The 13,057-nt window shown below is 47.6% G+C and overlaps 1 protein-coding gene across 1 annotated transcript in view; it reads right to left on the reverse strand.

The window, feature by feature from the left end:
• Efr3b (EFR3 homolog B) overlaps nt 1–13,057 on the reverse strand; it is a 78,120-nt gene that overhangs the window by 24,231 nt on the left and 40,832 nt on the right. Inside the window, exons 4-5 of the mRNA XM_087907428.1 lie at nt 9,196–9,346; nt 611–732 (exon numbers count right to left, since the gene is read on the reverse strand). Coding sequence (XP_087763554.1) covers nt 611–732; nt 9,196–9,346 — 273 coding nt within the window. The remainder of the gene's footprint in view (nt 1–610; nt 733–9,195; nt 9,347–13,057) is intronic.

The raw sequence follows: 13,057 nt of genomic DNA on the forward strand, positions 1-13,057 counted from the left end.
AAACTTCTTAAAAGGGGGTGAAAACCACAGGAGGGGGCAGAGCAGGATATGAAGAATGGGGGGAGTGTGGGGACAGTCAGGCGGGCTTCACTGATGAGAGCAAAGAGAGCGAAGCTATGGCAGAGGGGAAGCAGCGAGCTGAGATCCGTGCAGAAGTTCTGAGGCAAGAGTGTCCTATACAGTGTGGCAGAAGGAGGATGGGTCGATGGGAGAACCCAGAAGGCGAAGTGAGGAAAAGCCAGCGTGAGGACTTGGGCTCTGTTGATGGATGTAGATGCTGCTATGCAGGTTGTTTCTGCAAGTGCACATTTCTATCCGTGAGTGGAGGGGTTGTGTGTATGCACACTTATGTGTTTTGCTCCTGGCCCTCAAGTTCAGCTCAGGAGACCTCCGTTATCTTATATTTTGCCCTATGTTCTGGCCCAAGATTTTTCCTCCAGAACCACCTGCCGGGAGCCGCCCCATTCTGGTTAACACCTATCCATCCTGGCCACAGTAGGCCAGAACGGGAGTCAAGGAAGACAGACTGGTCAGCCAGTGCTGAAGCCCGTCAAGGCCCCCTGGTGATTCTGCTGGGTGCCCCGTAGGCCCTTCGCCTCCCTCTACTCACTTAGTTTTGATTTCCAAGTCGTCATGACTTGAGTGGCACATTTCACTAAACCGGGACACAAAGAAATCATAGCTCCGATGATAAGACGGGGTGTCCTCTTCAATGTTGGCGAACTTCACAAACTATTGGGACAGAGGAAGAGAATTTGCATGAGGGCCAGTTGCTCTGCCCCTTGGGACATTCCCAAGCACCTATTATGGAAAGAGCCACAGACCCAGACATCTGGGGACCAACTCCTGCCTGTAACAGCACACTTGGGAGACCTGAGTTCATAGGCGACTCAGCTTTCCTGTATACAAAAAGCTGGGAACTGTGACCTTTTCTGTTGAGGGGGACAGAGGAGGAAGGAGAAAGCTAATGATGGCTTCCCCTGTACACTGCGACACAAACCCCTGGGGGATGAATGCACAGGGCACAGTGAATTAGGCACGATGCCGAGACTGAAGAGAGCTGGGTCAATGCATGGGGCACCTCCTTGGCTGAATTCTGAGACAGGAGAGCAAATCCGATCATTTGACTTCAAAACTGGAGTCACATTTTACTGTTGAAATTTTGGGTGTTAAAAGCGTCCCATGTTGATAGACTCCCTCCCACCCCCTCTCTTTCTCTGTGGGACAAGATCTCACGTAGCTGATATCGGCCTTGAACTTGATCCCTACTTTTAACTCCCAGTTGTTAGGATTACAGGGGCCTGCCCTATGTCTAGCTTTAGCACTAATCTCTGGCAGCGTCCTCTGCCGCTGGATCATATTGCATTGTACGCTTCCAGTTCTAAAGAGGGAATTCATTTCAATAACATCCCCCAGAGAAGCAAGCATTGCATACAAAATAAACCGCTTGAAACGAATATAATTTATTTTGCTCGATATTATGTTAGGTTAGTAGCCCCGAACAACTCTGAAAGAGGATTAGATTAATAGCTAGAGATACAGCTCAGTTGACAGAGTGCTTCCTTAGCATGCACGAGCCCCGAGCTCCATCCCCAGAATGGGACAAACTGAGTGTGGTGGCACAGGTCTGTAACCTTGGCATGAAGGGGTGAAGGCAGTAGGGTCAGAAGTCTGCAGACATCCTCGGCTACAGAGCAAATCTGAGGCTAGCTTGAAGACCTTGTCTCAAAAAGAGTGCTTAGACTGACAATAAATTATAGAACTTCTCAAATGTTGGTTGTTTAAAAAAATACACACATACACTATCATTTCTCAAGGTATCTAATTGATTTACTTTCATAGTATTTGGTATTAATTGTTAATCTGTGTCTAGTTAACTTCTTAAAAGTTGCTAACTTAGGCTGGGCGGTGGTGGCGCATGCCTTTAATCCTAGCACTTGGGAGGCAGGCAGAGGCAGGCAGATCTCTGTGAGTTCGAGGCCAGCCTGGTCTACAAGAGCTAATTCCAGGACAGGCTCCAAAGCTACAGAGAAATCCTGTCTTGAAAAAACAAACAAAAAAACCAACCAACCAACCAAACAAACAAACAAATAAAAACCCTAGATGCAACAGCTTCCATTAGCCTCCTCATTTATTAGTTTTAATTTTTTCTTTGAGAATTTCATATATCATACAATATTTTATCCTATTAACCCCTAACTCCTTCCCCCAGTTCTTCCCAGATCCACCCACCCTCTTTCCACCCACCCTCTTGCTTCCCACCCACTCCCAACTTCGTGTTTTCTTTCTTTCTTTCTTTCTTTCTTTCTTTCTTTCTTTCTTTCTTTCTTTCTTTCTTTCTTTCTTTCACCTCACTAGGTCTGAAGCGAGCTGTTCATGGGTATGGGGCCATCCACTGGACTATGGCCAACCTTCCAAGTGCTGGGGTGAGGGAGTGTGCCACCATGGCCTTTGAGTCTGTTTTTTAAATGTTGGCTTGACCTATAGTCCAGAAGAGCAGCTAGTGCTCTGCCTAGCACCTGGCCGGTCTCTTGTTGGCTTTTTTCATGGAGCACATGGAGCTATTTAACTTTGAGCCTTTACTCCCTTGAGACGGGCACAAGGAGTATCTTAGCTACTTGGGACGTCCCTTGGCTTAGGCTATGCGCACACTCTCTTCAAATAATGTAACTAGCAACCGGGACCTGTATCAAGCTGTTCCCATACCTGCTTTAAACAGTGGAAATAATAAAAATAGCCCTGACAATGCCCCATGTTTATGGAACTAGGGCCAGTGGTCCTAGCTGGCTTAGACTGGTTGTGAGCAGTGGTGCAAAACAACTGTGCCTTCAAGTGAATCTCTAGGGTGAATCCCCTACTTAGCTATCTCATGCCCATGAATTATTGAGCATGCATATGATTAAACTCAGATGTATTATGGGAAGGAACATGAACAAGTGAGTAATGGCCTACCCAACCCAAGCCTGTCAACCAAAGAAGAGAAACACCCATACTTCACCTCCAAATTCCTCCTCTTAAACTTAGTAAAAGGAAGCCCACCGGGTTCCTGCTTTCTTGCTGTGGATTTTAACCTATTCTATTACTCTGCTTTAAATAAGTTTTCTGTGCTACTTTGCAATCTGTGTGCTCTTGCACTTTACTTTATTCTCAAATAAGATGGCAAGAATCTGGAAATACCCAACCCAGACCCTAGCTCCTGGCAACACCCTTCTCTGTGAAGTGGATATAAGGTCGTCACGGAGATGACAGGACAGACATGCAGAGCACCTCGACACAATCAGGAAATGACTCCATGGCGGTCATGGTATTGTTTATTCTCAGCTCCATCAACTCCACTGTATGTAGGTTTGGATGCACTTTAACCTCTGTCCTCTCCATACGCTCAAGCCTAGAGCCTAGGCTAGGCAGCAAGGACTACAGAAGGTAACACCCTAAAAGTGTGAACTAGGAGCTAGGTGCAGTTATAGCTCATAGTCATAGTCATAGTCATATATAGTCATAGTCATAGTCCAGACCTGTATTCCCAGCACTTGGGAAGTGCAATTCTAAAGGATCAGGAGGCCAAGGACAGTCCCCCCGACAAACTGAGCTGAGGCTATCCTTGGCTACACGGGACTCTGTCTCAAACACACACACACACAGAGAACCCAAAACACAACAAAATTTCATACCCAGAAAGCGCAGAGAAATGGAAAGAGAGTCAGGTGCTTCTCCAGTGACCCAGTCCCCAAGGATGGGTGTGGGCGTGGAGCAAAGGCTGGGAGCAAGAGTTCAGTGTGACAGCCAAGCCCCCTGTGCAGAGTCACCTGAAGCAGCAGGGTGGGACAGAACCCAAGGGGATTCCAGGAGCCAGAGCTGCACAGCCACGAGAAACTGGCTTGTTTTCCTCTCCTTAGAAGGGTGTGTGTGTGTGTGTGTGTGTGTGTGTGTGTGTGTGTGTGTAACAAGTGACTTACACGACCTGGTCAGAGAGTGTTGGCCTTTGGTGTCCCTGTGGGGGGCAGCTCTTAGCCCACTCCATGCTGCTCCTGAGTCCTTCAGGGGTTGACATGAGGGACCAAATGAGGCATGCTAGGGGTCTCCATTCAGGTCTCATATGGGGTGCTTCATGGGGGCTGTGGACATGAGGCCACACCCATGTCCTAGAGGGCCCAAACCAGGCTAGGACAGAGTTAGAACTTGTCTTTGTTAGGGTTTGTATTGCTGTGAAGGGACACCACGACCATGGCAACTCTCTTTTGGTTTGTTAGTTTATTTTTGTTTCTACTTTTTCAAGAAAAGGTTTCTCTGTGCAGCCCTGGTTGCCCTGGAACTTGCCTTGTAGACCAGGCTGGCCGCCAACTTGGAGATCTGCCTGCCTCTGCCTCCAGGTGCTGGGTGAAAGATGCTTGCCACAGAGGAGCAGTGGTGGTTGTGCATGCCTTTAATCCCAGCACAGAGGCAGATCCCAGAGGCAGGCGGATGTCTGTGAGTGCAAGGCCAGCCTGGTCTTCAAGAGCTGGTTCCAGGACAGGCTCCAAAGCTACACAGAGAAACCCTGTCTCAAAAAACAAAACAAAACAAAAAAATGTCCACCACCACTTCCTGGTGGACCATGGTAACTCTTAATAAGGAAAACGTTTAATTGGGGTTGGCTTATAGGTTCAGAGGTCTCTTCCACTATCGTCATGGCGGGAAGCATGGTGTCGTGCTGACAGACATGGTGTTGGGAGAAAGTGACACTGGGCCCGGCCCCCAGTGACACACTCCCTCCAACAAGGCCACATCCCCTAATAGTGCCACTTCCTGTGAGCCTGTAGGGGCCATTTTCACAAACCACACAGAACGTTATATGGGGACTCTCCCTCCTCCTCCTCTTCTTTTTGCAGGGCTAGGGAACAAATGCTCTTCCTTCTGCTCGTCAAACAAGCTCTCTCTACCATTGACCCGTAGCCCAGCCTTTGTGTATGTGTGTGTGTGTGTGTGTGTGTTTTAAATTTGTTTGGCTTTTTTTTTAAAAAAAAAAAAAAACAAGGTCTTGCTTTGCAGCTCAAGATGGCTTGAAATTAATGGTTCTCCTTCCTGTACCTCCTAAGTGCCAGCAGTACAAACATGTACCCCGGTACCTGGTACCCCTATTAGTATTTTGAGGCTGGGTTTGCAGTCCAACTATACATTCAAATTCCAGCTCCATCAATTAGCAGTAGGGTGACCTGCCGCAAGTTCCTTAAGCTTCCTTGGTCTCAATTGTCCTACCTATAAAGTGGAGCTAATGAGAACTTGTCTTATATGCATGCTATGGCCAGAATGGCCACCCACCCTGCTTGTCACTTTTTAAAAATAAAAGATTTATTTTTATTTATTTATACGTTTGCATGTGTTTGTATGTGTGGGGATAAGCTCATGGATGCAGGTGCCTGAGGAGGCCAGCAGAGGGCATCAGACCTCCTGGTGTTGAAGTTATAGGCGATTTTAAGGACCCTAATGTGGGTCCTCTAGAAGAGCAATCACTGCTCTTAACCATGGAGCTATCTCTGGAGCCCCAGACAAGGTTTTTATTAAAATGGTAGTTATTTAATGCATGAAATCATAAAAGAATACATTTGAAATTTTGTTTCTTTTTCTTTTATAAGACATAGCCATGATGAAGAAGGTCTCTATAACAACAAATGACAATTCTGAACACATGACATTCAAAGGCCAGAAGCACACTTCTAGGGCCACCCATTCAAGATCAAAGTTCCAGCTATTTCTATATAACAAAGAGTGCCAAGTTTGCTGGGGCGGATCACCAGCCCTCATAATGCCTCTCACAAATGTGTGGAAAACTGAGGGTGATTAAGGGCTTGGGTAACAAAGAGAGCGTCTACTCCAAATAGTGACATTGCTCAAACAGCTCTCCCCTGGCCTGACAAGGGAATCTGAACCTTTCTGGGCTCACTTTGGCACCAACAAAGTGTATCCAAGCAGAGTTAGCCCTTCCCCCTTCCACAGAAGGCACCGAATAACTCGGTTGCCAAGAACAGGACAACAGAGAATTCAGTGGAGGCAGCAGAGGCAGGACCTCACCTCTCTTGCAGTCTGGGGGCTGCTAGTTTTTCTGTTTCACCCCCTCTTCTCCTCACCAAGACCATTCTCGCTAGACAGCAGCTCTTACAACCACTGATGTGTTTTGACTTCCGTATCCTCTGCTCCTGTCTCCTGTCTTTTTTTTTTTTTTTTGATTGTTGTTGTTCCATTTTGTCTCGTAAGCTCCTCCCATGGCACCCAGAGTGCTGTGACCACAGGTCCATCCTACTACATCTGATTTCTCTTTTCTTCTCCTGTCAGCAAAACCTCCTCACCTAAGCTGAAAGTGCTTCACTGACTATATAATAAGCAGTTCAAAGGAGCTGGATGCTGGGGAAGGAAGGAAGGACCCACAGCCTCTCCTTCCTCTCCCTCCAGCTCCCTAGCTCTCACAAAGCTTCAGATTCTTGGGAAGACTATGTCGACGCTCCTGGGCTAAATGTCCTAAGGCAGAGCAAGGCAGGCACCGGGGTCCCTATGAATCTAAAATGATGGGAAGCAAGGCTCTTCTGGGGGTCCTTGGCATAGATGCTGGCCAGAGTATCCAGATGAAGGGCAATACTAGGACAGGCTGCCTCCAAGTAGGAACCCTAGCCCACCCTGCGCAGGTTCAGTTGAACTCCTGAGGGTTGCCACCTGTTGATCTTCATCACCATAGCACAGTCAGCACATCATTCGGCAGCCTGCTCCCGGCTAAGGTGCTGAATCACGGGGATGCTGAATTCAGAGGAGATGGCATTTTCAAGGCTGTAGATAATAAAGGCCTGTCCTGCACTAGGATTCTCTTTGAGAAAAATCGAGCTGTCGGCCACCTGCTTCTGTGGCCCCCGTGGATCCAGGCTGACTAGTTTATTTTCCACTCAGATGTTCTTTCCCAGAGTATAGTTATCTTAAACCCGGCAACTAAACAGTAGTGCATGGAACTGTTGCCGGAGCAACATGACAAAGGGCTTCACCCTTTCCTGCTGTATATGTAATTTGTCAGTCAGCTTGTGGGAAGGGAAGGGGAGGGGAGGGGAGGAGAGGGGAGGGAGGGAGAGGGGAGGAGAGGGGAGGGAAGGAGAGGGGAGGAGAGGGGAGGGGAGAGGAAGGGGATAGAAGCGGAGGGGAGAGGGAGGGGAGGGAAGGGGAAGGGAGAGAAGAGGAGGGGAACAGAGGGGAGGGGAAGGGGATAGAAGGGGATAGAGGGGAGGAGAGAGGGAGGGGAAGGGAGAGGAGGGAGGGGAAGGGAGAGAAGGGAAGGGCTGTCACTTTGGGCTTGGCAAAGTGAACTGAGATTTTCTTCTAGTTAAAGCAAGAGAAAAGTCATGGCCTGTGTGATTAAAAATTCAGAAACAGGGCTACGCTCAGTAGGTTTAGGGGTTTGCTGCCAAGCCTGAGGACCTGAGTTCAATCCCCGGAAAACATGAAGATGTAAAGAAGAGAACTAACTTTTGTGAGTGGTCCTCTGACTCTGACATGCTCACAATGGCAAACTCATGCCCACACACAGACACCAAGGAAACAATAAACATAATAAAAATTTAAGAAATATCCAGAAACATCTAGCTAGGAACACCAAGGAAGAAAAACTCCTTTTCTATTCTCTCTGCAGAAAGATAAAGGACTCACTAAAGTTATAAAATGGTTGCATCTGCCAGGCAGTGGTGGTGCACGCCTTTAATCCCAGCACTCAGGAGGCAGAAGCAGTCCAATCTCTGTGAGTCAGAGGCCAGCCTGGTCTACAAAGCGAGTTCCAGGACAGGCCCCAAAGCTACAAAGAAACCCTGTCTCGAAAAAACAAAACAAACCCCCCCACAAAAACAAAAATTAAAAAAAAAGGGTTGCATCTAAGTTTTTTACAGACCTGGAGCTTCAAGTAAGCTAAGGGGAAGAACTAATACAAATGGCAAGAGACAAAAGAAAGCAGCCAGAACATTCGAGAACATTTAGACACACATTATAGTGGGACTTCTTAGCATGTCGACTTTTCTCATAAATCATAACATGTCATGGTAGCATCTGCCTGTACTGTAACCAACAACATAGCACAAGCGACCCACACAGACCAAGTTCAATCACTGGAGATTTTGGTAGAAATGCCAAAGCCCACAAAAGCCAGCCAGCTGGGAAAGGGTAGACCTAAATCCACAGCCCGTTTCTGGCTTCCCCACTTCTCTGGGGCTTTCTGTGCACTCTGCTCTCTAAAGGACATACAACTGAGCTCAGCTTCCAAATGGTGCTCCACACAATGCTGAGTCATACGGGCCCTGGGCACCTACCTCCACTCTCCACAGAATTACCCAGATTCAGTCCTGCCCTTTCTATTTCTTGGGCCTTCATTGAAAATTATTTGTGAGGACAATTTAATAGAGAAAACATTAGAGGTTATCACTCTAAAGAGCATGACTGTATTTTTTTGAGAAGTGGGTTTCATTATGTAACCTTGGCTGGTCTTGAACTCACAGAGCTCTATCTGCCTTTGCCTCCCAGTGCTAGAATTAAAGATGTGTACCACCATACCCAGTCCACAAATTTTATTTTATCCTTGAGATTTATTATATCCTATTTAATTACGTGCATATATGTGTGGTTCTGTGCACATGAGGGCAGGTGCCTGAGGAATCCAGAGATGTTGGATCTCCCTAGAGCTGGAGGTACAGGTGGTTGTGGGCAGCCCAAGATGGGCGCGGAGAATCAAACACAGGTTCTCTCTGTAAGAGCACTGTGTCATTTTTCTAGCCCCAGGAAGTTCTAGTTTTACACAGTATTTTCTTAAACCCTTATGTAAATAGTGTATTTACTGAACTTAAAAACACAATGCCTCTTTGTTCACACAAAGAGACACACTAAAACACAAGAGGTAGTCTGTGCTTAGGGCAGCTGTTCTTAACCTGTGGGTGAGACCCCCTTTCGGGGGCCACATATCAGAGATCCTGCATATCGGATATTTACATTACGATTCATAACAGTAGCAAAATTACAGTTATGAAGTAGCAACGAAATAACGTTGTGGTTGGGGGTCACCACAGCGTGAGGCACTGTATTAAAGGGCTGCAGCCTTAGGAAGGTTGAGAACCACTGGCTTAGAATCAGAAGTCAAGGGATAGCGAAACTGCCCAACCCAGAGGTCTAACCTATGCCACCCACCGCGCCCCTACCCCTTACTGAGTTGGTGCCGAGGATCTGCAGGTTGGGCTTCTCCGACTCCAGCAGCTTGGCCACCATCTTCAGGAAGCTTTCCACGAAGAGATTGATGCTCTGGCAGTGGCAGGCCATGAGCAGCTGGTCCAGCGCCTCCATGGCGATACACACGTACCTGAGGACAGAGGCATAATGGCTTCACTTGGTCTCGCTCTCTCCCACCGCCACACCTGGCTAGGGCTGTATCCGAGGAAGAAGATGCCTCCCTCCGTGGGCTGCCAGTGTCTGCGCTGTGTTTCTAACAAGTGTTCACTCCAGACCAGAACTGAGAACGAGGGTGACACAGAGCTGCGAGGGGGGCTTAAAAACGTTAAGGTGCCGGGTGCAGGTGGCGCACGCCTTTGAACCCAGCACTGAGGAGGCAGAGGCAGGCGTGTCTCTGTGAGTTTGAGACCAGCCTGGTCTACAGAGTGAGTTCCAGGACAGCCAAGACTACACAGAGAAACCCTGTTTCGGAACAAAAAGAAAAAAAAAAAAAAAGAAAAAAGTTAAGGTTCCCCAGTCAAGCCCATGTGCTACAACGAAGAATGAGCCCCAAGGATCAGCTCTTCCTCACCAGGTCCATCTTGGAACATGAGGTGGATATTTATAAACTCTTAATTTTCTTTGGTCTTAAAAAAAGTTTGGGTCTATTAGGAGGGATTACCTGACCTCATCAGACCCTAACAGTACTTCTGTGGCAGTCATCCAATTGCAGAAACTGTGCAGTAAACCACCTGAGCCACGGCAACTTTGTACATCCACACAGAGTAGCGGAATCCACGGTGTCTTCTAAACTTGTTTTTAACATTTTTTTTTTTCTGAGACAGGGTTTCTCTGTAGCTTTGGAGACAATTTTTATTTTTAAAGATTTATTTATTTTATGCGTATGTGTGTTTTGCCTGCATGCATGTCTGTGTACCATGTGTGTGCCTGGTGCCTGTAGAGGCTAGAAGAAGGCGTTGGATCCCTTGGAACCGCAATTACAAATGATTGCGAACGGCTCTGTGGGTGCTGGAGATCAAACCCCGGTCCTCTGGAAGAGGGTCCAGTGCTCTTAGCTACTGAACCATTTCTCCAGACCCTAAATCTGGTTTTAAAAACAGCTACTGGACACCGATGCTTAAACATCCTTGCACTAACTTCTGCACAAAATGGTCATTAAAAAAAGCCTCTGTACTTCAAAATTTTTTTTTCTACTTTTATAAAATTTATGTCTTTAATCTCTATGAGCTAAGCCAGATATTAAATCCTTTAATATTACTAAATTCAATTATTAAGGATTATGGAAGTTGTCTCTGGGCATTCTAAAAGGTGGATCATGTCATCCTTTTATCTATAAAGTCCTTATTTTTTTTCTTGAGGGGCCAGGGTGGAACCCAGGCTTTGCACATCCTTGTTAAACACACAATCCCTGAGCGACAGCCCCAGCTCTCGGTGGTGGCTTTGAAACACAAAGGCAGCATTGGCTCTCAGAACTCATTTGGTGAGTGGGAGCCCTGGGTTGGCATCCCTCCTACCCAGGCCAGACATGCCTCATGCGCCATAACCTTGACCTCCATAGACTGGCATAGTCATAGACAAGATGCCTCCTGCAGGCCTGGCATTTCAGAGACTTCAAGTCACCCAAGATGGAAAAGAAAACTGGCTGGGACCCCTGCCAGATGGGACAGGCCAGAGAGGGCAGGCCCAAGGGAGAGGGGAAAGGCTTCCCTGGAGGGACACGTGGACACGGTCAAGTCACCAACCACGGTTAGAAAATATCGATAGGCAAAGAGAAACTCGCCCTTTTTTATGGGTCATACCAGCACTTTTCTACTGACATTTTATTTTTCCTGGAGTTTAAATAAAATTAATAAAGGAAGGGGTGGGATGCGTGGCAAGAGAAGAAACTAGAAGGCCTCCCAAGTCCTAGAACATTATTGTTCTTTCAGGGTGTGTGTGTATGTGGGGGGGGGGCTAGAATAACCTGATAAGAAAAAATAAATAAATAAAAAGAAAACCTCTTCTTTCTCAGAAAAAAAAACAAACAAACAAACTTGGCATTGACCAATACTAGAGATTCTGGTATAAAGTGAAACTCACGGTAGAATTGAGATAGAAATGAAAAGAAACAAAGACATATAGGCTCCGTTCCCTGAACATGCTGCCCTTGATGCTCCATTTCTTTTCTCTCTCTTTTTTTTTAAAAAAGATCTGTTTATTTATTATTTATACAGTACAGTGTTCTGCCTACATGTGTGCCTATACACCAGAAGGGGGCACCAGATCTCATTACAGATGGTTGTGAGCCACCATGTGGTTGCTGGGAATTGAACTCAGAACCTCTGAAAGAGCAGCCAGTGCTCTTAACCTCTGAGCCATCTCTCCAGCCCCCAGTGCTCCATTTCTGACCCCAGTGCTAAGAACAGCACAGTTTTAACTATGAACTTGAATTTGGACCTCCTAGTGATGACCTCAGTGTTTGTCCTATTTTACCGCCACCTTCGCCCATGTGCCCTGCCTGTCAGACCTATGCTCTCAGGACAGAGGATGGGACTTTTGGGGGGTACTGTCCACCAACAGGATTCCCATGACAAGTTACCATCATCAGAAAGCTGATGCTCTTTAACGTTTGTGAGTCTAGACTGGCCTATGTGGGTACTTGGAGCAAAATGGGCTAGGGTGGAGCCGGGCTGTGGGGAAGGTGTAGGCTGCAGCAGCAAACGTCAGCGCCAAGTATACCACGTGGGCTCCCCACATGCATGATGAAGAGGACAGGACACAAGTGACCTGGAACAGACTAGAAATCTCAGGCAGCAGGGGAGGACGCCAGGCAGGTAACAATGGGAAGAACCCAGGCTCAGGGACCAACAGAGGAGGTGAATGACAACCACAGAGAAAAATAGCTAGGGTGCCTGGTGCCTACAAGCCAGGTGAGAAGTCTCTCTGTGAGTTCTGAGGGAGGCTGGTTCTGCTTGGACACCTTGTTCCAGGTCAGAAGTAGCCAGGGAACTCAGGGAAAGGTCTGTAGTGCAAGGGGAAGTGTGGGCAAAGGAGGCTGGGAGCTCCACCCAGTTGGATAGACGAGATGGACCTGGAGTCAGGGACCCTTATTCTGGGCATTCTGTGTATATTTAGTCAGCCCATCCCTCAATTGAACTTTCTGAGTTTTTTGTTTGTTTCTGAGACACAGTTTCTTTGTAGCTTTGAAGCCTGTCCTGTAACTTGCTCTGTAGACCAGGCTAGCTTAGAACTCACAGAGATCCGCCTGTCTCTGCCTCCTGAGTGCTGGGATTAAAGGCATGCACCACCACAGCCCAGCACCTTCTGAGTCCTTCAGAAGACCGGGAGCAGGGAGATAGTTTGGGCCCCAACTGAGGAAGAGCGGGCCCAGCCTCTCCACCTAGCAGAGTCTGCAGTGCTAACTTCAGGGTTAGCCCACTCTCCCACCAGCTTCAGATCCTTTTAGAAAACAATGCTGGGCCGGGGTCCTCAGGCTGCAGCTCTACCTCCTGGTCTCCATGCTCAGTGCTCAGTGCTCAGCGTTGGGTTGGGGCAGAACTCCAGACACTGTCTAGTATAACATGCTGCACACTGTGGTCCATGCTGGTGCCCTTGGAGGATGTGTCTCACTCAGCACTGTCCTTCCCTCCCCTGTCCCCCTGTTTCTAGGGACACTGAGCTGATCTGGAAGGAGAATGAGCGGAAGGAGAGAAGCATAAGAAACGCTGGCCTTTTGTTCCTCCACCCTTTATACCAAACACCTTGAAGTTCCGCCATCTTCTCCGTGCTCACAGCTGACATCCTTCTGGGGCCAGACACTCATGAATCAAGACCCTGTATCCAATGACAGGGTGACAGTGCA

Source organism: Myodes glareolus, chromosome 6, assembly GCF_982192425.1.
Source record: "Myodes glareolus chromosome 6, mMyoGla1.1, whole genome shotgun sequence".
NCBI lineage: Eukaryota > Metazoa > Chordata > Mammalia > Rodentia > Cricetidae > Myodes > Myodes glareolus.